The sequence below is a fragment of the Falco naumanni genome, chromosome 9 (assembly GCF_017639655.2).
Source record: "Falco naumanni isolate bFalNau1 chromosome 9, bFalNau1.pat, whole genome shotgun sequence".
Lineage (NCBI taxonomy): Eukaryota > Metazoa > Chordata > Aves > Falconiformes > Falconidae > Falco > Falco naumanni.
In genome coordinates, this window is record NC_054062.1 from 37,763,636 (window position 1) to 37,789,155 (window position 25,520).

Here is a 25,520-nt window from a genome sequence, read left to right on the forward strand (position 1 = left end):
CAGCCCCCTGGTTAAAAAGTTTGAGGACCCCTGGTGTAGACAATGTGTTTTTCCTTAAGGTAAATTGTTCGCATTATTGATCACTTTGCACTGTATTTCAGAATTTAGCTATTGAAATGGGTCCTGTCTTTGGGTATGATGTTCACCACCTTATCTGACCTCAGACACAGATGACTGTTGCATTCCTTTCTCCGTCCTGTGTGCTAGGAGTACTATAGTAGTTCATTCAGAGCTGCTAGGCTAGCTGTGTCACACCACTGGTCCTAGCGGTGCCTGGGTAAACAAGACAGACTGCAGACTTGTAATAAATTGTTTAAAAAGCTTTCTTTAGACATTTTAGTACCGAAATCCTTTTGTTCACTGTATCACATGAAACAGAGACACGAGTACTACATGACAAAAATAGGGCTTTACCAGTATTGCAAGCAACAAGTCTGAGTTTGCCTAGTTGAAATCTTTCTCTCCACACAAAGAATTTAAACAAGTCTGTCCACTGTAAGTCTTAAGGTCACCAGTATTTGCTTCAACAGATTAACTTCTGATTTTTTAAAGCAGTTGCTAGCAGGTTCCCCTTTTCTACACTAAAGTAACCAGCAGGCAACCATCCCTTGGTCCAGTAAAGCTCACATCAAGTTAACTACGTTCAAAAGCAGATAAACAAGGCCCCTAGTTTGTCTTGAAACTTCATCCTATCACTAGCATTAACAGAAAGGAGTCAGCCACAGCAATCTTCTTCACCTCTGCCTTCGGTTAAGTGACCTCCTCTGTAAGCAATTTCTAACCAAGTCTCTCCACTGCTAAATGATTCCATTAAGCTGACAGTCTCCCGTCACTGCTGGAGATTAAGAACCACTCTGCAGAAAACAACGCTAACACCACCCCGGGTGGTATGTACATCTGAAAATGCTACTTGTTAACAAAAAGTAGGCCTAAAACAAACGCAACAGTAAGCAGCTGAGGGACAGGATGTCATCATCGCCACTGCTCGTTTCAAAGTCTCACTCTCCTGCAGCTGTAGGGCAGGGCTTTTATGAACTCTTCATAAACAGAGAGGCATGTTTTGTTCCTTTCACATGCCCAACTTAACAGGTTAAATCTTTTCATTACAATTCCACACTTTGCTGCAAGCTTTAGCCCCTAACCAGCAAGCACCAGTGCTTAGACCCAATGAAACCTAAGCCAGATGTGCACTCCATTCCTACCGATGTATCTGAAAGCCAAAAGAGGGAGTAACTGGGTACCTAACATACAATCAATTAGTATATACCTCTGAATTTTGAACTTTTTATGATATTCACCTGTAAAGTTAAGCGATGATTGCAATTCCTAGCAGTCATGTTAAGCCAACATTTACTTGACTATTCCTATATAAAGACAGACTAATTTTCAAGTTGAAGCATAATCCAGGGGCTCTACTTTTAACGAGATCCAGAGAACTGTATCACTGTTAGCAGTTGGAAGGGGCCCTGTTAAGCAGTTACACATTGGCATTAGGCAGTCAATATAAAATTGACGATATCATACCTTAACCGGTCCAGGAGTTAGAACTATGCCAGTTCACAAGTTAACATGCCAACATCGAGGTAAATTCTCAGACCTTCAAGATAACAGAAAAGCATGCGGAGCAAGGATTTTTTCTAAATCATCATTTGCAATACCTTCAAAAACTCAAACCCTAAACCAAGTTTGGCCATCTACTTGACTTTAGTAAGTTGCAATTCTTCAGTTCAAAATAACTCAATTTACATTGGTTGCCATGCTTAAGCAAAATTTTAACTGACCATTATACTGAAACAACTCAAACTTTTGAGGAATATCCTATTATATTTTCCTATCATATCAAGAACAGCCATTTAGTAGGTTAGTTGCTTTTTTTTCTTCAGACAAGTGATACCTTACCAGCACATTCCAAAGGAAAAGAGTCCTTCTGTTGAGCACCCACAGTCTAGAAAAAAGTTCAGTCCTTCACTGGATTTAAAGCTTTATTTATTGAAAGTTCATTGTCTTAACGGCAACAATACTTGCATTGTATTTGAACTTAGGACTAATAGGTTAATATTTACATTTAGATAACACTTAAATGAAAACAAACTAAAGAGTTTTAGAGACAGACATACAAGTTACAGACAGACTTAATAGTAAAAGAAATCACAATTATTTCACTCTGGTTGATTTCATACAAAGGCCTACTCTTTCTTAATCAGATTAGCAGGGAGAGTGGATTTGTCCAAGTCATCAAAATATCGATGGTTCAAGGCCATTTTGCCAGAAATTCTTTTTGCAGGATCATAAATTAACATTTTCTGGAAGAAAAAGAAAACACATTTACTCCCTCATGAAATAGGAGTATTGTTAAAATAGGTAGATTTTTAACCACAGTAATAGTAATTATAATAATAAATCATAAAGAGAAGTTGTCCCCGCCATGTTCCACAATTTCTTGTAGAAGGAGAGAGGTTATTTCCACCTACAAGTCAGTAGTAGGTCAGTAGCAGTGCATAACATCTCAGGAAGTAAAGGACACATGTATTCTCCTATTCAATAACCAGGCCCATGCATGCATCTGGGTACCACATGCACCAAACTAAATCTAGAACCAGACATTGTGGCAATAATTATTTGTGTCAGCTTCTCGACTAAGGGAAATCAAGCTTTAAGCTGTTAGAGCCCAACATGTTTACCAAAGACAAGTGGTCTTACACTTGTATTGTTAAACTGAGATTGAAGAAACTGATGTCAAATTGCTATTACTGCTTGGTGCAGCACTTCAGTTAAAATGAGTGATCCCTGTTTCAAAATCCAAATAGGGAAATAGCAGGCAAACAGGTAGAACTGAAGAAACACAGAGTTTCTTTGCAGTAAGTTACTTCAACTGAAGACTTTATTATAAAGCTGAAAGGAAATTGAGGGGATGTCACAGCCACCAGAAAGCCCTCAGAACTTTACAGAACAGGCAAGACTGTTTTGCTACGAGCTTTAATGTAGAGTCTGCGGTTTATATCATACAACCAGCTGCAAAAGAAAGGAATAAAGCATTTTGCAGTTTTCTACTAGGTCTAAAACTAGCCAAGTCTGCAAAGTCTTTTTGCTTTTACTCCTCTTTACTAAAGGAAAGTACATTTCAAATTCAAATAACCAGGATTCTACCAGCTGCTTCTTTGCCATCCCCACAACAAGTTTGTTTTCCAGAAAAAAAGCTTAACCAATATTACTCTGCCCAGTATTCAGTCTTGACATTTAACTGTCTTTAGACTTCATCCTACAGGGAGCCTTCCAAGTTGATTTAAACCACTAAATTTGCATTTATGTTCTCTGAACTCCTGCCAAATGCAACAGAGTCTCTAGATTTAACCTTGCATGTCCAATTTTACCTTGTGACAGGTTCCCATTAGCTATACCGCAGAATAACAGTATCCCATAGCTAATACCAATATCAAAGTTTTTCTTGAAATTGACTCGGACAAAAAAAAGGCACAAATTTCTCTGAAAAGGGGATGCTTTGACATTGAGGCTACAGCACTTCAGCTGATAGATTAAGTGACCATTTCTCCTCTGAGCAGCCTGAAACATAGCTTTTCCTGGCACTTCATTTCTGATAGACCAAAGCTTTTGATGACAGCCATTAAGTGCTTTGGAATCCTGGCCCCAGAAGTAGTTTAGATTATGAAGGTCTTAAGTTTACAGCCTGACTCAAGCAATTGGTCTCAATACAAAAATATGTGACCCATTTTCAGAGATAACTATTTTACATACCACTTCCATCTGCAATCATCTATAGAAGGAGAAATTAACATCTTCATTGACACATTTGGGCTTGTACTCTAGAATGAAATATTCAGTTTCATTGCCTTTAAAGTCATATTACTACTTCAGGCTTAAAAGTGCCATAGGAAATTTAAATGGATTCCAGATGCCTAAGAGTTCAGCCATTCCAGTCACCAGGCATTAATAGGAAGCTAAAATGTCAACATTTATTGAAGGTAAAATTATACAAGATTTTAGAGAATTTAGTATGCTTTGAGATTAGTATTGTGTTACCACCATTTGAGAAACTAGTAATTTTTTGGCCTTTATTAGCAGCAGCCCAGAACATGGGTTTTGCACAATGAAGCCACAACTAAGCTCAGATGAGTACTTAGCAGGCCAGTTACATGACTATAAGATTTTCTTGCCTGTTCAATTTATCTTAGTTTGTAAGTACAATCAGAAACAGTTCTACTTCAAACTGATTTACTCATCACGCTGTCAGTGGGATTATTCCCAGCTTAAGTCAGTTGTCTCTGTAAAACAAGATTCAGAGAGCTATCCAAAATAATTTTACGTTTAACAAATGTTCAGGTTGTCAGTCTGAACTGTGGCTCTGTTCTCACAAAGAAAAACTGTGAGAAATTGTGGTTATTTGAGATTCTTTGGCAACACTGCTTCATTCAGAGTATTTTGCTATAGCTGTACCAATATGGATAATAAAGCTTATTTTAAGACACAGAGCACCCACCCCACACCCCCCATACATAAGTCTGCACTGTGTAAATGCATCTTTAGGAGAGCAAAAGGGTAAATCACCAAGGCACATTCTCACACTTAGGTACATCTAAGATCACACCTGATGTGTGATCTAAATTAGTCTGCAGTGGCAACACGTGAGCTGGAAGGGCACTACATGGAAAAGCCTGATGAAGAGCTTGTCAAATAAAAGCTTAGTGTGATACTTCAACTGCATGGCCAGAGAACTAGACTCATACTAGAAACAAAATACACCAATTAAAAGTTAACCCACCACAGTCAAAAACATTTAAAGGCAATTGAGACAGATACTATAGGCCAACTTAGACTAAGCCCCTGGTTTCACAGCTAATCAATAAATTCAGCTGTTTCCATCTTTGTTTATTCAGTTTGACCACCATGAAAGCTTAACCAAAATGAGCCCACTAAGATTAATCTACATGCTACCTTAAAAGAAAAACATTTTCAACTGGATCACAGTCATATAGCCACATTACAATTAGTGCTGGCAGCAGGAAGGTGACAGCTACAGTTTGTGGACAGAAGCCTTCATTTAGACCTGATTGTAAATGCTAATCCAGGTTCAACTTGAAAGTGAGGATGATTAGTATAAAAAAAGCTGAGGTGTAAGTGCTTTATGAGAAGAGTAGTATTGTCATCTATTATTTATGAAGGGAGTGAGTGTCACTCAGTGTCAGTTCTACAAGAATGACAGCCCATACCACTGCTGGTAGTTTGAAGGTCTCTACATCTTCATTCTAGCCAAGACTGATTAGTATAGCTTTGTGTGTTCTGGAGTATTTTAAAATTACCTGTTCAGTTTCTTACTCAGCAATTTAAGAAAGACTACTTACAGCCAGCAGGTCAAGCCCGTCATCATCTAAGTTTTTGACATGTGTTCCAAGGCTGCCAGGTTTCCATTTTGGGAAAGTGTTTTTATAGTCTTGCAGAGATTCCACTTCAGGCCATACCTCGTTGTTGGGGGTCCCTAAAGCTCTGTGCAAGCATAAGCAAAATATTAAGCAGTGTAGTCTCAGATCTGTACATCTTGCTATGGTTTTAATAAGCACACAGCTCTGTCGCGCAAAGCCGCACAAGTAGCAAGGAAAAGTTTAGCTTGACATACCTGAAGATTCTGAAGAGCTGGTCAATCTCTGAGTCTCCATGGAAAAGCGGCTTTTTAGTTGCCAGCTCAGCAAATATGGTACCTATGCTCCATATATCTACAGGGGTAGAGTAACGAGCAGATCCCAGCAACACCTCTGGAGACCTGTACCACAGCGTCACTACCTGTTAAACATAGAAATATTTTTTTAAGTTCATAGGATCAGGTCCTCTAATTGACTGGAAGTGCAATGGCTCATATGTTAAGTAGCATTCACAGGTTTTTGGTTAAAATAATAGTCAGTGCTAGAAGTTTTAGTGAAAATACTAGTTTCAAACTTCATTTATAGACAAATCCAAAAAACTCCATTGCAGTAGTTGCCTTTAGCAAGCAATGAGTTCTGGCCTGATTCATTCTCAAGTTAAAAGCAGGATTCATAAGATGCTTTGGAACTTTAGACTAAAACAACAGTCAGGGAGACAGAAAGCCATTGAGTAAAACAAAACCGAAATAAAACTTTTTAATACTGTTAGTTTATGACTTCAAAAACTCCTTGATTCTTTTCAGCTGTGTAATACTCAGTTATTACCAGGAAGCTAGCAAGTATTGTCAAAATCACCAAGAGGATGTTCCAACTCACTTCATGAGTGTATACCCGCACTGGAATTCCAAAGGCTCGGGCCAATCCAAAGTCTGCCAGTTTAATCACTCCTTTGTCATCTATTAAGAGATTCTGAGGTTTTAAGTCTCTGTGCAAAACTCTTCTTGAATGGCAGAAGACAATACCTTGCAAGATTTGATACAAGTAACTCTAGAAAGGAGAAAGTAGAAAAAAAAAAGGAGTAACCTTTAGTACACGTTAGTGTTCTGCAACATAAAGCTGTTTCCTTACATTAGATCTCCCCATAGTAGTAGGATACAGAGAGCCAAAGCATTGCAGATGTTGCATTAATATCATAAAGCCACACAAATTAATACTTAAGCTTCATTTAAGGCAGTTTAATTTCAGTAATTAAAAGAATTTTAAGTGGCATTTGAGAGCAAAACTCACATTTATTACCCACAGCTGCTTCTTTAACCTTTCATTTCTTCTCAAGGAGTTATTATACTTATACCAAAAAGACCTGCTTATAGCTTTGTAGGTGATCTTTCCATTAGCTTCTCTCATATTAAGAAATTGTCCTCATTACCTTAACACGTGAACGATCCAAATATTGGCCAGATGGAATAGTATCCAAGTATTTCTTGAGATCCATGGAGAGGAATTCAAAGACAAGGTACAGTCTTGAATCCTGCATAAGAACATCCTGAAGACTAAAAATTGAGTCATGATCAACTCCATTGCAAAATGCACAGACTCATGGTTACATTTCCCCTCTCAACAGGGATATAAGCTGACGTTTCCAAGTTCCTATTATAAAAGTCTTAAAAAGCTTTCAGTCTTCAAAGATTAACAGTGAGTTACACTGTCATCTGGAAAATCAAGCGTATCTGAAATAGCGTCAGACTGAGATAAAAACCTATATGCTTCCCATTAAACTTACACTTCCTCACGCCTAGTATTAGACACAGGAAGTCTGAGGAAAACACACTGTTGCCTTGGAGAAAAAAAAAAGAAAAAAGACTGTGGGTGTTGGTGCCTAGCTTCTGTTTGAAGCCGACTTATAGCAGAGCCTGAATTACTAGGTGGACTTCAGGGAATAATAGGAACCTAGTAGACACTGCAGGATTTTCAGTTTTAAGTACCTCCTTCATCCTTAATAGATTACAAGGGTTCCTAAACCCAAGTATACATACAATTAGTCACTACATGGCTGGAAATGGCCAATTTTCAGGCACATTGGAGAGAAAGTATTTTGCTGCATTAAAGAGTAAGCAAATATTTTGGGGGAAAGACAATAGCTGCAATCAATTTTAAATGTCAAGTAATCACCGATGGAAGTTTCACTCATAGCTCAGACATGCCAGCATCATAACACAACATGTAAATTTCTGCTACAAAGCAGCAAGGAAATGACTGATGACAGAGGCTCATGTAAGAACACTAGAGCCAAGTGGTCTATTCCACAGTGGCAAATAAAATTCTGAGACCAACTAAAGTAACAGCTTCAACCAGTTCTCATGAGGTATGCTGTTTCCACTCTAACAATAACCATTCTGAAAATAATTGACCCGATTACAAAAATCAGCAAAAGTTAGATTTCTAGAATGGGAAGAGGCAGCATGAGGAAGTCCCAGTTGGAAAAATGGCATAAACATGGGATTTGGGACTATAGCTATTTGCTGTAAAGCAAATACTGTATTAAGCAGAGTAGCTCCCACCTCACTAGAATGGTAGAAAAATAATTTCTTATCTGAAGTGACCTAGCACCCTTCAAAGTGTATAGCTAAATACCAGTATATGCATACCAGACTATATTGGGATGATGCAGCTCTTTTAATAAAGAAATTTCTCGGATAGCAGTACTTGGAACGCCTTCCTCCTCACTTTCTAGACGTATTTTCTTCATTGCCACCACTTGGCCTGTGGTTTTGTGACGACCTTTATACACAACACCATAGGTACCTGAACAAAAAGACAGTGAAACGCATACAGGAAATACCAGCTTCAGGTACAAGTAAATCACTGCAAGTAAGAACTGCTAACAAAGGCAAGAGTCCTTGCAATCAAGTATTTTTTGTTTAACTATTTGGCTTGATTACAAACTACTTCATTTTGGCAGTTTAACCATGCAATAGTTTTGTTTGTCTCAAGCATGCCATCCATGAACAGCATCATTTGTTAGGACAGGGTACATGGTAGGCTAAGTGTGAAACGTGAGTATTTGGAAGATGTAGTTCTAAAATCAGATACTATTTGAGTTTCAGGTTGATCAACTTTCAGGCAAGATCACTATATGTTTTCATCCCCAAAGGGTTATGATTTTACCATTGATACATCATGCTAAAACATTAAAAGTTTGGCTGCAAAAGAAGTAGCACTCTCTCTGCAGGGATCCATCCATCCATCGGTCAGATCTATGGAAATAACTCTAGCACAACCCTCAGTGCTGGAGAGAGGGTAGTGCTGTGCGTCTCAGTAGAAGTTAAAATTGGAACCAGTAGTAATACTTTAACCATCAGTGTTCACAGAAGTAGAACCCTCAACAAACCAAGACAGCTTAAGTATTCCTGTTTCACCCTTCTTGAAGCATTAGTCCCTCAGATTAAGCTCCAACAAAATAGTTTCTTTCAGGAAGAAAGTATACATATGCAAGGCTTCAGTTATGACACCTTGTTGCAAGATCCAAGCCCATACATTTCGCTGTTACCTCAGAGTAATGAACTGCAAATTCTACATAAGGCTAAAGCATTATAAAACACACCGAGTTCTACGTTTAACATAGGCTGGATTTCCAGTGAAAGGGGGTTTGTGGCTAATGTGCATTGAAGCAATCTTCTTATTGCCTCATCATAAATTAATTGTTAAAATTCACTTCTCCACAGAGGTTTACCATCTGCTCATTCCCTTGACAAGCACAGTGATTGGATATAATCTGAGCACAACAATCAACAAACCACAGCTCCCCACCAGACACTCCAAGCAAGTAAGTATGCCACGCAATACAGCTTCAGGAGCAACTGGTAAACAAGTTCATACACAAAGGAATGGGGGAGCTTCCTAAACTGGAAAGCTGGCTTCAAGCCTCAGAACGTTTTCTTCCCCTCTTGAAGGAGAAGTACACTACTATTATCCATCAATATGAAGGTAGATGCTCCTCAACACTGATCAGTTGCTTCAAATGGACCACATAACCCTCAAAAGAAGGGCACTCAAAGCCTTTACATATAGAGACAAGCTTGTGGTTTACTGCAGTAATTATTTTGCCAGTTGGTTGAATCTCTGTAGTTCCTCCAATAGCTTCAATGGCACTCAGTTAACTCAGACTGTGGGGCATGACAAGGCTTCCTATTCCTCACACTTACCTTCCCCAATCTTCTCTATTTTTGTGTAATCATCCATTTCTCCTGTTATCCCTGAAACGAAGAGGAGAAAACCCATGATGGTGGGGTGAACAGTTGCCGTCCTGAACACAGCCAAGTCCCTGGAGCTATGCCAGGCCTTTAGAAGCTAGTTTCACCTTACATAATTAGGATGCAACATGGAACACTTACCGTTCTCCTCAACAAAAAACCCCAGGGTTCATTCATGGTTGCAACTAGAAAAACCGCCTGCCAAAGTATGAGTGGGCACAAACCCAAAAGGAGAAAAAAGCTTTTGCGAGGAAAGCGCCTCCAAGCAACTGAGGGAAGACGCCACACTCACCAGTTTTCCACAGTTGCTCAGGACCAGGAGCCCTGCTACCCACAGTCGCGGGTTTGGTGTTAGCAACGACAGGGGCCGCCAGCCCCGATGGCTGGGCAACCACAAGCGCCCTGCAGAGCCGCCAGCCCGAGTTACGCTGAGCGGCACAAGGCCCCGGGAGGCGTCAGCACCTGGTAGAACCGGCACCCCGCACCTCCCCGCCGCCGCGACCCCTCCACCGAGCGCGGCGCGAGCCCGCAGGGGCCGGAGAGCGCCGGGAAGTGACGCGGCCCCGCGGCTCCGGCCCAGGCGCCCACCCGAATGGGGGCAGCCGGCGTCGGGGACGCGCTGCCGCCGCGGCCCCGCTCCTGCCCCGCCGTCGTGGGACGCGACACCGCACCCGCCGGTACGGACCCAGCGGAGGCTCCGAGCACCCCTGGAAGGGTAGCCGCCTCGCCCACCTCCCTCCCCGGGCCTCATGGGCGACCCTGCCCGCACCGGGCGGGGACAGGGGCCCGCAGTGGCGGCTGGGCGCCGCAAAAGCACAGCCAGGGCCGGCCTCGCGGCAGCCGGTGAGCCGCTCGCCCCGCTGCCGGGCCGGGAGCGGCGGGCTGAGCCCGCGAACCGGCGTGAGAGGAGGAGAGAGCAGCCTCCGCCGCGGCCAAGCGGCGCTCCGGGGCGGCCGGCCGGCCCGCAGGCCCCGCACCCTCCCGCCGTTCCCGCCGTTCCCGCCGCTCCTCACCTGCGCCGCCGCCGAGGCCGCTCCGCGCCGCGCGGACGTCCCACGGCTCGTTGGGGGCGGGCGTGCCGCATTCGAACTCGCCGCCGCCGCCGAACGCCGCCAATGGCGCCGCGCCGAGATGATTCAAAGCGGCCAATCAGAGCGCGCCGTTCCGGCGGCGCCAAAGCGAGGCTGAAAGGCGGCTTCTGCCTCAGTGCTAGAACTGGCGCGGCCGGGCGCGGCAAACTGAGGACGTGCAGGGCGTCCGCTTGGTTCGCGGCCAGTGCAGGGGGAGGCAGGCAGGTGGCGCGGGCGGGTGGTTCCCTATAGTCCGAAGCCTTTTTGCCCTAGCGGTGAGATGCGAGGGCATGCGTGCAAGGGGCTGCGCTGCCAACCGCTCGCTGCGTTAGCCGCTCCGTTTGCATGGTATGGAGAGTATAATCTTATCTGGATCAAGCTAAGCTTATGGCGGCAGCTGCTCCTTTTAATCAAGCAAGTCTTTTAGATTTAGGTGCCGAGGTCGGCCAAAGCATAAATTCATTATTTCTGCCTGCAAGGGTGCTGATCGGTGAAGTACTGCTGCTGTGACTTTTGAAGCTGTAAAGTCCATGCCTTAATAAAAGGTCATTGCACAACTTAATTCCCCGGAAGCCGGGACACAAGTCTGCAGGCAAACTGGAGTTCTGTGTCGCTGCTCCCAGATTAAGAACAATTAGTCCCTACGCTGTCACAGCTTCTGAAAGAAGGGGCGGGGTGGGGGGTGGGTGTGGGTGTGACTAGAGAGGCACCTGCATGTGGGCTTTGCTCAGAGAGTGCTCTGGAAGTTGCAGCCACACACCATTAATACCTGGGGAAGTAGTAATGCAATACAGTTATATTAAAAAAACACACACACACACACACCCCAAAAAAAAAACAACTGGGAAAATACTACTCCAAACATTGCAAAATTGTGTTATTTAGAAACTACAATGCTAAACAGATTTGCAAAGCCTATAGTTTGATAGATCTTTCCCCTACAGGATAGTTTCACTGGATTCTGTGCTGCTGCTGACCCACACTAGTATCCGCTTCTCATTGGCACCGATGGTCCTGGGCCAGCACACTTCTGTGGGAACCTACAGTCCCTGCAGGAGTGAGATACAAGCACCACTCCGCGTTGCTGAAGTAACTGCATTTTTTTAATTCACTGCAACAGTTTACAACATCCTTGAAGGATGGTGTTGCTGCTTCTCTTAAATGTAAGCAGAGCTGGCTGCTGTATGTACAAAACGTACCAAAAAATAGAACTTCTCCCCTAAAGACATTTCTTTGGGAGGGTGATTCCAGCAGGCAGGACTGTTTATGGTGTGCTTCCTTCTTCTCTTCCCTAGCCCATGGCAAAGGTGAGAGCCAGCTCATCTCCACCAACGTACATACGTATCGGGGTAAAAATCTTCCACTCCCTGGGGAATTTTTGCAGCGCACAGTGTGCATGCTCTCAGGTTTCTGTTTACCTTGAATAGTTGTATTCCCAGCACTTGCTGGAGATCTACCTGCCTAGAACAAGGCTTTTGTATCTCTAGGAAACCCCAGATGGAAATACAGCCTGGCAGCTTGTGCAATTCATAGGGAAGGGGTCCATGTGCTCTGCCCTGCACAGCCGCAGGGAAACTCCTCCCGATGTAACTCAGCTGTGGCCAGGCCAGGCCAGGTGCAGTGGTGTGCAGGGACCAGCTGCACAGCCCAGGCGAGGGGTGTGTGACATGTCCCTCGTGCCTGGCTCTGCATCTCTGCACTGGCAGCATTGGCAGCTCAGGGGGGATTGCTTTCCATAGCCGGCACTGGGCAGGGGCTAATGCTGCTGACTCTGCCCCACTAATCCTTGTGCAGAGACTGTAGGAAGGTGGCCAAAGTCCAAGTTTTCCTTCAGATAAAAAGAAAACATGTCTTGGAAATGCCAGACATATAGTAACCTTCGTTAACTTTGGGGAGGGGGGTTAGCAGTATAATGAACATTTGGTACTACAAATTAATGTTGTATTAAAATATATACAGATTACATTTGTATATAAAATATATTGTCTGAATGTACTGAATACACTGACCTGAATTTTCTTGAAAGTAAAGTTACTTTTTTTCCCCTGTTTTTAACCTATTAACCTAAAACTAACCAATGTTACTTTAAGTATACACACGTTTCTTAGTTGTACTCATACAGTAATTTCTGCTGGACACTAACCATTCATTCTCAGAGTGCTCACTGAATTTTCACATTTTTTGAGAATATGTCTTTTTCCATATATCCCATCACCTTAGGAGTTTTGAGCAGTGAATACCAGCAGGCACCAGAGGGAAAGCTGGTGGAAGGAGAACAGCTGTCTCCTATGCAGGAGCCCAGTAGCCTTGCTTCTGTTTCAAGCGCAAGGGAACTGCTCCACCACCAGTGGCATACAGCACGGTAACCTGCAGAAGGCGGCGGTCCCCTCCACTGGTGACTGGGGTGACAAGTTTAGCCTTTTCTGATACCTTTAGAAAAAAACAAAGAGGTAGATGGCTTTGAGATCCACCTGATCGCTGTCGCACTCAAAGCCAAGCGTCACTGCCCCTGCTTTTTCATCTGCTCCAGTGACTCTGCCTCTGTGTACAAATTGTGCTGGCATCATCACAGGGAAGTGGCTCAGGGAAATTGTTTTGCTGCAGTCCCCCTGTTCCGTGGACTAGCAGCTGTGTACCAACACCTTATAGCAACAGAAAGTACTGTTGTGTGCAACGGTTCCCTTCAAGAACGACGGAGGTTGCTTCACCTTTAGTGCACGCTGAGTGCTCAGTGGCTGTGGCAGTGGCTATTGGCCAAAAGCAGCTTATGCCAACTTCAGCTTGTCCCTGTCACTTCACAGCACAGCTGTGTGTGGCATAACTCCACGTACACCGACAGAAGCGCTACGTGCTCCATGCCCACACTCTCCACACTCACTTTCTCTGTCCCTCTCTGCAAAGAGAGCTAGAGCAAGCTTGAGCTCGCTTGCTTACGAGGCAGAGTACATGTGAGTATAGATTGTCATGACATTAACTTGTCAAATATCAGTCTGACAGTTCTGCTTACCCAGCATTTTCCTCCCTCTCACTCTTGTCTGTGTATCCTTAGGATATAAATCATGTCTCCTTTCTGACTGGATGGTGCTTATCTCGGGTTGATTATTGCTTTAGACATGGCAGTCACTAATGATACTGCCCAAGACGAGTGATACAACTACATTTGTATTGACTTTTGTGTTTGGAGGGATTTACTGTTCTGCTTGAAGGAATAGTAGCAGTGAGCCTGCTGAAAACTGAGGCGCAGAAGGACAGAGATGTACAGATGTGGGAATCCCTAGGACTGCTGCTCCCATTTACAGCAAAACATGGATCCAAGTGCAAAACTGAGGGAAAGCTCCCAAGGCAAACAGTAAAGGAATCTAGGTCTGCCTTAACAATACAACATTAATTACCATTTTATTTATCTAAATGGGCAAAGGGCACGTACCTCTTCAGCATCCAAAATTTCCACTTGCTTGAACTTGGAATTGCATGAACTTGCTTGAACGCTGAATAGCAATGCTATTTGTGCAAGCCATATAGATAGGATCAGGCGTACAATGCCAAGCTTGGATTATAGTATTACAGTTGTATTTGTGGCTAAGAACTCAGTGTAATACTCTGAACAACTTCGCCTATGCTGAGCATAGCGCAGCTGCAAGAGTCAAAATCGTCTTTTGTACACTAATCATATTCTCCTCAGCAATAACATCACTGTAAGGAAGAGAGAAAGAGTATTCTGTCTTTTACATAATGATGTGGTTGAAAGGGTCAACTGGTTTGTTAATACCAGTGAGGATGTCTAAAATAGGTTGTGTTCACTGTACTCAGAAGCAGATAAATACAAACATTGATTGGCTTCTTTTAACATTTATTAAAAACAAAAACCTCTTTTGTTAGTATGACAATCCAAAAGTACAGTAGGAGAGATTTAGTAGCATTCAGGACAGCAGGATAATAATAGAGGGATGATATCTCTTTAATGCACTGTTCAAGTGATGCATTTAACCTGTTACATGCCTCTTGTTGTGCAGGACAGTTCCCACTATCAAGAATCCTGGAGAACTCAGCTCCTGCTCTCATCCTGTATTACCGTTTTAACAGGATCCCAGAAAGCAAAAAGCTCCTGAGATGTGTTTGAAACTAAAGCAAAAGGATGGAACCTGCTAGGAAAAAGAAACTGCATCATCACTGTCTCCTGAAAGCATGACTATAAATATTTTAAATGCATATAAAGTACTTGAAATTAAGTTTAAATTATTTTTAAGTTTGGGTTTTTTTTCAGCATAGTGTGTAGCATGCACTAAACCATTTTACCTAAAAAACCCAAATATTGATTTGGTGTTTGATTTATATGAGTACATTAATGAAAACATCATAAACCATCCCTTCATTTCAAATAATGAAATTGTAGACAGAAGGAATGTCAGTGTGGTGGTTATTCATGAGCTTGTATCTCCCTGGAGGAAACCTTGGCTGAATTTGAAATCAGAGGAAGTTTTACCATGACCTTTGCAGCAGCAGCAGCAGAGGAGCAAGCAGAGATCATGGTGTGCAGGCAGCTTGCGGGAGGGAGCAGAGGGATGCGCAGAGTCCCCTGTGAGTGTGTTGGGGTTGACCTCCAGAGGCTGAAATCTGTGTGATCAGTGGATGTAAAGTCTGAAACCTTCTTTCAGCTCTGAGTTTGCCAAACTCCTCTCCCACAGTAGGGAATGCTTCACTACCAGTGTGGATTTTCCTTTATTGTGGGACACGCAGCTGGTTATGTACAAACCTCTAGAGAAATATCTACAAACACCCAACCTGGTTTTTATTTTAATAATTGTAATTAAACTAGAGAGGTGAACAGGGAATATGTGCCAGGATGGGGGGTGGGGGAGAGAAAAAGGAAAAGAAAAAAAAAAAAAAAAAAGGCACCTTTTGTTTCTCTAGAGCATCTGGGAAAAAAGCCAAGCTCTGCCAAAGTCATTGGCAAAACTCCCATTAACTTCAGTTGGGCACAGCTTTCACTCCTGAACCCTGTAAAACCAAACTTAGGGAAAGGTGGGTGCTTCCTGATTCTAGCTTTTGCATTTCACATGGCTTACAAGCCAAGAAGAAAAATGGCAGAACCCAATAAACTGCTTTTTAGTTGCTGTTTGGATAATTAGGAGCAGGAGAGGTGCTTTCAGAGTTACATTTGGAGTTCAGCTCTTGGCCCCCACGCAGGCAAGCAGTCCCCCCTGGCTGGAGGAGACTGGGGTTGAGGTAAACATGAAGAGCTGGTTAGCAGGGCCATCCAGCTGAACAAGGCAATCCCAAGCCCTCTTCCCTCAGGCTTTGTCCAGATTTCAGGCCCTGTCAGTATAGCTGTAGCAATATAACTCTATCAGCAACCTTCTTCAGGTGAAGTCAATTAAGCTAGCTAGAAATCTGTTTACTGGTATAGCTGTTCCAACAAATAATACTCTTTTTTTCCAATAACTTCAGGTTTTCTCTTTGTTCCTTATCTGTTTATCCTTTTTCATCTTACGACAATCATCTGCTACTGTGCTCTATCAGATCAAATGCACTGCAATAGCACATCTAAATTCCAAATCCCTGTTGAGGAAGCCTGACCTGAAACCTCCTGGGGTAAAGGAAGTTAACTGTTTTTTCCCCTCTGAGAATTATTCCAGCTGCCAAAAAAGAAGGTATACTCTTCCAGGTGAGAGTGTAGATGAGACAGTGAGGTATGTAAGCCTGTGCAAATGGACTCTGGGTTTACATGTACACATAACACTTGAATTTGTTTAAAAACGCCTCCATCTATCAATTGTGAGAGTAGAATTGCAAATAACTTTTCAAATAAAAATGAAATTTTCCATTAAAGTCTTTTACAATCCGCAAATTCCATTAAAGTCTTTGTAATTTTCCTTCTCAAAGTGCAATGGAAAGTGGTATGCAGTGATGATGTGGTATGTGAGTTGTACAAAAATAGCGTGTGGCCCAGCCACGGAGCTGCTAATTGCCACTGCCAGCGATAGTACCGCTCAGCCACAAGCATGACCAGCCTTGCTCGATGCTTTCCTTTAGCCAAGGTGGAGCTTGTGATCCTGTTTCCCCCCCATCTCCCTTGGCTCCTGGTTCCCTGAGGAGGCTAAGGAAATGAGTCACATCCAAAATAAGAGGGATAAAGACAGTCTGGGGAATTCTCCATAGGAGACACAGCCAAGGTCTTTGGTTGAAGACGTCTACTTGGTCCTAGATACTAAGAAAAAAGGTATACACTTTTTAGAGAAAGTGACAAGCATTTAGTTACAAAGTATCACAGTTACATAGTATCCAAGTTAGATACATAGTATCACACTTAATTATGTAGTGCCATGGCTGGTTACATAGTATCACAAAGGTAAATAAACAGCTACAGTCAATTTATACAGCTGGGCACTCACTCCGTAAATTTCACCTACACCACTAAGACCCATGGTAGTAAAATGTAACTGGATTAAGGTGTTATCAGCAATATTTCTAGGTAAATTAGTGCTCAAGAGCATTTGTTGTGTTTAATCGCTGCTAACAGGTAAATCAAATTCTAATGAAAACAGAAAAAGTCGGGTGCATGAAGGCAGGCTTTTGAGAGCAGAGGAAAGTTAAGATGGTGGGATCAAGTCATTTAAATAAAACTAATTTTAATTGTGCTTACAATATTTTTACAATTTCAAATCCTGTGGTAAAACACACTTTAATAAGACTGATTAAAATATTTTTCAATACTAGGAAAAAGTACAAGTAGAGCTACTGGTTTAGATCAACGCAGCAGCTCCCATGTGAGCCCTGCAGAGCCACCAGCTTTGGCTGGGGGGGGGGGAGAACACCCCCAGGGTGGCTTTTCTGGACAAAATTGGACAAATTTGGCTCCCTCAGGCTCATCATCCCCCACACAGCTCGTGCAGCACTGCCTATGCCAGCTGTTTTCTTGCTTTTCACACTTGAGCGACTTTGCATTTGCATTATAGGAAATATACTACACCTGTAGTATTCATCATGGAAAACCAAGGGCAGCCCTTTAACTGTTGCGAGGAGTTCATTAGTGCTGAGCTGGAGGATTTGGTTCCTTTTTAATTTTGGACCAGCAAACTCCAGCCGGGCTCCCTGCGCCGCGCCCTCCTGAGCGCTGTACCGGCGCGGCAGCCGCCTTTCCCAGGTGAGGCGCCGGGCGGGCGGCTGGGGGGCTCCGGCGCTCCCCGGCCCTTCGGAGCCCGCGAGGCGCTCCCGCCTGCGGGCGTTCGTGGGCGCTCGCAGCGCCCGGCCAGCCCCGCCGTCGGGGGCCGCAGCCTCCAGGCCGCGCCCCGCTGCCCGCCGACGGGGCGGGACGGCGGCGGCCCCCGGAGCGGGCGGCCGGGCCCCGGGAGCAGAGTGTGCCCGCCCCCGCCCTGCCCGCCGCGGGAGGAGAGGCACCGGCGGGGCTCGGCTCCACCTGAGGGGGCGGTGGCGGCGAGGGGCAGGCCCGCCTGCCGGCGGGGGTGAACCCGGCACGGCTCTGCCCCCGCGCTGGGCGAGGTGAGGTGCCTGGGAGCGCTGCAACATGGCCTCCGCCGCCTCCTCCTCCCGTCCCGCCGGACGGGGCGGCACAGACCAGGTGAGCGCGCAGCCCCGCGTCCCGCACCGAGGCCGTCGGGCAGGGCAGGGGCGCCGGCGGCTCCTTCTGCTTTTCGTCTTTCCTCCCTCCTCCTCCTCCTCCTCCTCCTCCTGGCCGCTACCGGGCAGAGCGGGGCCGGCGCCCGCCGGGGCTGCGAGCGGCTGCACCGACGGCGGCCCCGGGCGGCGGGGCGCGCACCTCGGGGGCGGGAACTGGGGTGGCTCGCGCTGCCGCGGCCGTTAACGGTCGCCGCCCGGCCGCGGGGCAGTCCCCGGCGGGGGAGCGGCGCGGCCCCGGTGTGAGGGCTGGCGGCGGGCCGCCTCTCCCCGCTCGCCCGGCCACCCCGCCGTGGCCGTCCCCGCCGCGGCGGAAGGTGCTGAAGCAGCAGCGTGTGCGCAGGCTGGCGCTGGCCCGTGGCGGCCCCTCAGCGGCTGCCGAGGGGCTGGCGCGCGGCATTGCTGCGCTGGGCGGGCTGGCTCGTTTTTCACACCTCGGCCACAGAACCGCCATGCGCTTGAGGGATGGTGGCTGGCGGCCCTCGTAGGTAAGGGTTGGGGTCGCCTCCCTCCTCCCCCGGCGCCTGCTCACTGATCCGGGTCCGCGGGTTGCGGCTGGTGAAGGCGGTGGCTCTGTTCCCCGGGGTGGCCCTGTCCCCGGGGTGTCTGTGACAAGCCACCCCCAGCGCGGTGGGCAAGAAGAAGGTGCTGGGGAAGGCTTCGTCGCACTGTGGCCGTGGGAGCGTTCTGCCTGGCCCTCCCTCCTCCGCAGCATTCGACGCAGGCTGCAGGGCTAGGGGAAGGAGCTTTGCCTCGGTGTTGCGTGTCCCTCAGGTATTCGATGTGATCGCTGTGTTTATTGCTCTAGCAAATGCGGCCTTGTGTCATGAGTGAGCAAATGGGTCCAACGTTCTGCCCACTGAACGCAAGCGGCATAATCCATTTTGACTGTGAAGACTTGTGTTCTCATGGCAAAAATAGAGCACATCTCAGCCTATTACACAATGTCTGTCCGGCAAAATGATACTTTTCCCAGCAGAAGTAACTTTTAAGGGATTGGGAAAGTATGATAAATGTGATTTTTTTTTTTTTTTTTTTAATTGGGCTATATGCCCAGAACTCCTGAAACTAAAACTGAACACTCTGAGATTAAAGCTATAATTAATCAAGGGTGAATAAGCTTTAGCCTTTGTTCCTTTTTTTTTTTTTTTTTTTTGGTTGAGGTTGGTATCTTTTGAATCGTTAAACCTCCCTGCTTCTAACACTGCTTTTGCTACTACTTGAAACATTTAATATCTCATCTTCTCTGTCTGGTTATCTCTCTCATTGTGGAGCGCTATGGTTTCTCATGTTTCTCCCTCAAATCTCTCCAGTGTTCATGGTTTAAAATGGAATGTAAATTAATGCCCCAAGAGGACTGATCAACTAGAAGTAAAGCACAGCTCTGGCAGTCAGGTCCTTTAAGTTTTGGCTCGGCAAGCTGCTGTGTGCCTGCCCATAGCTTGTTTATTTCGTGAGACCTGGGAGAGCTCCTAGGATGCGAAGGCAGCTCTTCTTACTGTGGTGTTGCTACCCCGCGCATTTTTGCTTCGTGTCTTTCAACAGCTGGCTCAAGGATAAATGGGGAAAATGTGAACTCCTGCGTGTTCACCAAGTGGGCAGTTTCCAAACTTATTCTGAAAGGTCTGCGGCCTAGGCAATTAGAAGTTGAAAGCGTTGAAGCAGCGAGTTGTTAAAGCTCACTCTTCTCAGTCTCCATACTGCCTATGTTCTGTCTTGGGCTTGGAGTAGCCTCAGGGCTGTTGGGGAGACTCGGCTTTATTCTCTGGGCTCTGACCTCTCATTTTCAGACCATAGGGGCAGCAGATTTCTCATTGGTTTTAGAAGATTGTTAGGTCAGGCCTTAAACTTTTAGGGTGTCTTTTTATGTGGTTGGCTGTGTTCCTGCCCCCCTTCCCTCGCCAAGCGTGGTAGGTGTGGAAGATGCTCAGTTCTTGAGGTACTGTTAATGCCCAGTGTTGGAAATGGGGGCATGCTTTGAAACAATAAGTGTTTTTATTGACTTTCTTACAAGAAACTTTTTGTGCCACTATCAATCTTGCTCTGATATCCTAGATACTTGGGGATTTGCTGATGTGCCTAGCTTGATTTCTGTTGCAAAATGATACTGTACTATTCTGTGCCATTGCTCTGTCCATACATGCCAGAGTATAATCTTGGGGAGTTTTGCTACTGAAAAATTGTCACCTCTCCCATCTCTTCTCAATAATAATTTATTGGTGATATGTTTATTGTGTTTTTTTTTTTTTAAGATAATGAGAACTATCTGTTACAGTGCAGTGATTTGCAAATTCATGTGAATAATTGTTGTGGATAAATATATATTTTCCTTTTATTTAAAAAAAAAATTCTATTTCTAGTTTTTCTGAAGATAACCTCTAAGCTTTGCAGAGGGAGTCAAACAGTGTAACAGCGTAAGAAAGACATTAACTTGCTATGAAAAATGTTTTTGTATTACTGCACTACTTTGGTGTTTATTATTAGGATGGCTCTGTTTGCTCTTTATCTCATTTGGGTGTATTCTGAAATGTTTTGTGCAGAAGTTTGTGTTTTTAAAAAGCAATAGGAAGAGTAGAAAGCCCTTTCTTGGTTTAGGTCTTCTGTTATGTCAGTTCTAAGTCAACACTGAGTACTACTAAAAGTCAACACCTAAAAGTAAGTTAATTGTGCTTGTAGGTCACGGACAGTGCTGTGTTTTATTCTGTAATGTTTATATCTGGTCAATTTGTAGCACTGAAAGTTTGGGGCTTGCCTATGGCTTGTAGGAGATCTGACTTTGAATTTTAGAAATGAGAAACTTTTATACTTTTTTCCTCTTGTTGGTGTTGGCGGGAAAAGAGGAGACAGTGGCCCTATTGTTGTGCAGGGGAAGAAAAAACCAAATTGTTCCAATATGAAAACCACGTTATTCTTTCATAACAAAGTATTTACTGCTGAAGTAGAAAACTGATTTCACAGTAAGACTGCAAGTCCAATCATAGCTGCTCTGAAAAACAATAATAAATATAAATTTTCTTCAGTCTTTGAAATCTGAGGAAAATGGTAGTTCTGCAGTTACAAAAATAGAAAAACAAACATCCCCAACCACCTGTCTGGTATAGAGATCAGACTACCTGAGTCTCAGTTCTAGAGAAGTGTTCGGTATAGGCAAGTTCCTGCCACTGCCATCTATTCTAGTTTTATCCCACATTTTTGTCAGTTTCTTCCAGTTTTCCTCCACTCCAAAGTTCTTGGAGTTTAGTTCTTACATATGAAACATTTGGTTTCTCAAAATTCAGTGCTTTTGACACTGTGTAAAAACTGTTGACATACTAATCCAGTGGTTGATTACCCATCAAAAATTATTTTTGTTGCTCTGTGTTGTCTGAAGTGGGAATATTTCCCATATACATTAGGTTTCATGATAAGCTGTTGACAATGGTACTTATACTCCTGTTTGGCATGCCTCTCAGAATGACAAAATAAGAACTGACATGTTGCATTAATTCTGAGAAAAGAATTGTTTTTCAGTCTTTAATCAGGCAAAGTTTCATTAGCTCTTCGAGGGAGTTTGGCAATGACTTGGCCCAAGGAACCTTTTTTTATTATTATTTTAAAACAGATTGAGGCACTTGTTAGCTTTTTTCCAGAGGAGCAAAGAGTGGCATAGAACCTGGGGCATAAGGGTAACATAATTATTTCTGTGGGTTTTATGCTTGAATTCTGACACACGTGATGTTAAATAAGTGTTTATGATGCTGACAAGTCAAAGAAAGAAAATGAGTGTCTTAAAGTTTGAATTTTCCAAAACAAACCCTTCAAAATAATATTAAATATATTTTTTCTTTAATGTGATAAAACTAATTGGCGTTTCTTTCTTCACTGAAAATTTGAAAAATAAGGCAAAAATTGGAAATGCTGCATGTTTTTTGCTTTCTTAATCTGGAGAGGGAGGGGAAAAAGAAGGCACTCCAAACTATTATCTTCAGCAGTTAAGAAATGCCAAAACTTTGTTACGTCTTACATGTGCTGCCTGATTGATAATTCTATTAGCTCTTGCTGTTAAGTGTTGAATTACATTACGTTAACATTCACATGGAAAATAAGTTACTTGTTTCTGCTGTCCTTGCCGTTGGGATGCAGATGTGGAGAGGGAATGTTACAGGCTGAGAATGATGAGTAAGGAGGATGAAGAGGATGGCAAAGATAATTGCTGTATTAAAATACTGACTAGTGTGATAGTGAAATTCTGAGGGACCTTGCTCTGCTTGTGTCAGTCATTGCCTCGTTCATGTGATGATTGTGTACTCTTGCCCAGTTCTAGTAGCATTTTGAGCAAAACAAGTCCTGTTTAGTCTTTGAGTAGCGACTGTTCTTCTTCCACATTCTCTTGAGATATCCCACAAAGAAACAAATTTAGTCTTAACTACTTAGATGGTAATTTCTATTAAATCCATTTAAAAGGTCAGCTCCCATTGACTTAGTGAAGAGACATAGGTACCACAATTCCTTCAATGTCCTTATAAAATTCAGAAAGTTATTCTCCAGGAGTATACTTAAGTTGGTGCCCTTCAAAGGAGAAATTGTTCAGAGTTTCCGTATTATATCTGATGTAGGCATCATGACTTTATCAGTAGGTGTTATTGCTTTCATCTGATAATGACTTGGAAAACATTATGAGCTAATGAAAGGAGTTCTGTGTAGCTGTAGTCAGGAGCATTTGTGGGCTAGTCCTAAAGCAAGAGCTGGCTAAGCTGCTGCACTGATCTTCTGTATTATTTTAAACAGGTTGTGATGACAGCTCTTTTTAGTAGGGGAAACTAAAATAACATTCTGCAATGACAGAGTAGTTATTAGCTTATGCAGGTCACAGGAAAGCTGGTTTCTTATGGAGAGTCTTCATAATGGCTTGATTTTAGGTTTAAAAACCTCTATGATATAGCATCTCTTTTGGAAAGTATTTTTAAAGCAATCCTAGTAAAGGTCATTTTCAGATAATCTGTGTAGAACAGATGTGAGTTAGTTTTATGATCTTTGCATGCTACTGTTACTAGTGCTATATTTTGTGTGTGGTTTTCTCTTTACAGAATCTATATTGCTTTCTTTAAGCTTCTGTGACAGTTTGCTCTATGAAAGAGTAGAAATTGGAAAAGGTAAAATGACCTTTTATTTGTATTTATTTATAATATCACACCCTGACCTAATGATCAACAGTAGTTGTTCTTTTATTTTTTCTGTCAGGTCAGAATTTTTGCCTGTTACTGTATTGATATTTGTGTTTTTGTAGAAAAAATTGATTTGTATTTGATACAAAAAAAATCAAACTATAATGCAGTTGGCATTGGGAAGATGTTGAGGCAGTAGTCCTTATTTTTCTTCTGAATTTGGAATTTAGAAGTCCCATGTGGTGGGAAACATCCTTCAGACGTTTTCATAGGAACATTACATGCAAATGAGTCTTTCTTGGTTTTGCCTCAACTGACTATTCTGTAGACTTTTTTTTTATCTGTTGCATGTGTCTCGCTCTTAAAAGCTTATTTGCTTTTCTGTTTTTTGTCCTTGCTTTTTTGGGGGCAAGGGGTTTAATTTCTCTTTTCCACCCTGTAATCTCAGACTCATTTCTGTCACTCTAGCTTAGTGCAGCCTCAGGCAACAAAGCAGTTTCTGTGTGGGTTCAGTTTCCTCAAAACACCTGTTTAGCTTTAGGACTGGGTCAAAGAAAATTAATCCTGAAATTGCTGGACTTACTGTGAAAAGAACTCCTAGTCACACAGAGAATAGGTCTGACAAAGCTGGAAAATTGAAAATTAGTTTTAAACTAAATGAAAATTTAGTTTAAAAGAAAATTTTTCTTGCTGAGATAAGCCTGGTCTACATGTGAACCCACAACGGATTCTTAAAACCACAAAAGTCAGGCTCTTGGAATGGGAAAGCAAGGCTTATGGAGGGGGATGGGTAAGCAGCAGAAGTCCAGGTGCTGCTTATTGAGTACAGTTAATTAAGTCATTAGACTTTTCCTTGTTTCTTCATTTCTTTCCCCTTATTTTAGAGCTTTCTGTTTGTGCTGTGGAGGAATCCCAAGAAGCAGACTGCTTTGTTTCTGTACTGCAGGACTGACCTTCTTATGAAGGTATTTTGGGGATTGATGCGTAAAGTCAGGTGAGGAGGTAAAGTATGAGTTTTTGAATGGGGAGGGGGAAGCATACATGGGCAAGTGACCCTAGTATGCTCTTTAAATTATATCTTTGGGACATAATAGAACATTAAAAACTAAATATAAAAGATGAGTCAGGTGGCCTTCTGTTCTAACAGTCAGTACTACATTCAGGGAAACTAAAAAAGATTTCTAAAGAAGACTAATCCAATTACAGGTAGAAGTATTCTATGATATTGAAAATTAACAGTAGTAACATACAGTGATAATCAAGTCATGGGTGTTAAGGGAGAGGTTAGTTAACTTAGCAAACCCAGAAAGAGTACTAGTGACTTTACAATAATCTTTGAAGGAAAAACTATAGGAATGAGTGAATCTGGTAACTTTCTCAAAACTTAAAATTACTCATTGGTTACCTTTCAGTGACCTTGGTGCCCTTCTGTAAAGGAAAATGTTATTGACAACTGTAAAAATAAGAGGGGGATTCAGTATGATTTTTAGAACTTAGTTTCTCTTTTTAAACAAGTGGTGTGTTATATTTTGGTGGTGGTTTTGGTTTTCTTTTGTTTTTGTATTTACCTTAAGCCATTTCTGTAAGTGACTATCTCTCATCAGAGATTAGATTTAAGCCACAGTAATTATAATATTGTCCCAAATCTCTACTCATATGGCTCCTTTGTGTAATATCTGAGGTACCTAAACCAGTATGTAGAACTGTGGAGCAAGTTGCCTTTAAGGTGTAGTGAGGTAAAGGAAGTGAAAACTGGAAGACACTCTTAACAGTCTGTTAAAACACTTGACCTGAGAATTACATTTACCTAGGCTTGATTTTAAGAGATTGTTTAGGTTTTCTTGAGCTTTAAATCAGGACAAGTTAAACATCCATGTGGCTTCTGTGTATCTGGCCTTAAACATTTTTAATGTGTGTTTGTTTTCATTTTTTTAATCTGCACCAACATGTCCAAAGTTTTTGCTTTCCATGTCTTTTCTAGTACAATGTGGAGCAACTGCACTGTGCTCTGAGGTAGCATAGGCAGCTTGCTTTCTATTTAACTTCAGC

General features: G+C 43.2%; 2 protein-coding genes across 4 annotated transcripts in view; one reads left to right on the plus strand and one right to left on the minus strand.

Moving 5' to 3' along the window:
- Window positions 1-1,969: 1,969 nt before the first annotated feature.
- CDK1 (cyclin dependent kinase 1) lies at window positions 1,970-10,732 on the minus strand. Of its 2 annotated transcripts, none has more exons than XM_040606936.1 (8): window positions 10,636-10,732; window positions 9,575-9,625; window positions 8,018-8,174; window positions 6,799-6,922; window positions 6,249-6,419; window positions 5,630-5,793; window positions 5,358-5,499; window positions 1,970-2,303 (listed from the first exon to the last, which is right to left on the minus strand). In XM_040606936.1, exons 2-8 carry the CDS (start codon window positions 9,609-9,611, stop codon window positions 2,187-2,189), a joined length of 912 nt encoding a protein of 303 aa, XP_040462870.1. In that variant the 5' UTR covers window positions 9,612-9,625; window positions 10,636-10,732; the 3' UTR covers window positions 1,970-2,186. The 2 variants fall into 2 exon arrangements, with proteins under 2 accessions (XP_040462870.1, XP_040462871.1); XM_040606937.1 differs by lacking the exon at window positions 10,636-10,732 and adding an exon at window positions 9,764-10,016.
- Window positions 10,733-18,022: 7,290 nt separating this feature from the next.
- Window positions 18,023-25,520, plus strand: part of ANK3 (ankyrin 3) — a 374,073-nt gene continuing 366,575 nt past the window's right edge. Inside the window, exon 1 of one of the 2 annotated variants that reach the window (XM_040605364.1) lies at window positions 18,023-18,271. Coding sequence is in view for 1 of the 2 variants with exons in the window: in XM_040605345.1 (XP_040461279.1) it covers window positions 18,218-18,271 (54 nt within the window). In the remaining variant the exon portion in view is untranslated. The remainder of the gene's footprint in view (window positions 18,272-25,520) is intronic. The other variant, XM_040605345.1, reaches the window with a different exon arrangement.

What these genes read in the sequence shown, in the direction of transcription:
- CDK1 (XM_040606936.1), bottom strand. Translation starts at nt 9,611, where the DNA reads ATGGATGATTACACAAAAATAGAGAAGATTGGGGAAG. An exon ending in AATAGAGAAGATTGGGGAAG is followed by an intron (nt 8,175 to 9,574) that starts GTAAGTGTGAGG and finishes CTTTTTGTTCAG; the next exon opens with GTACCTATGGTGTTGTGTAT. An exon ending in TGCGGGTATACACTCATGAA is followed by an intron (nt 5,794 to 6,248) that starts GTGAGTTGGAAC and finishes TATGTTTAACAG; the next exon opens with GTAGTGACGCTGTGGTACAG.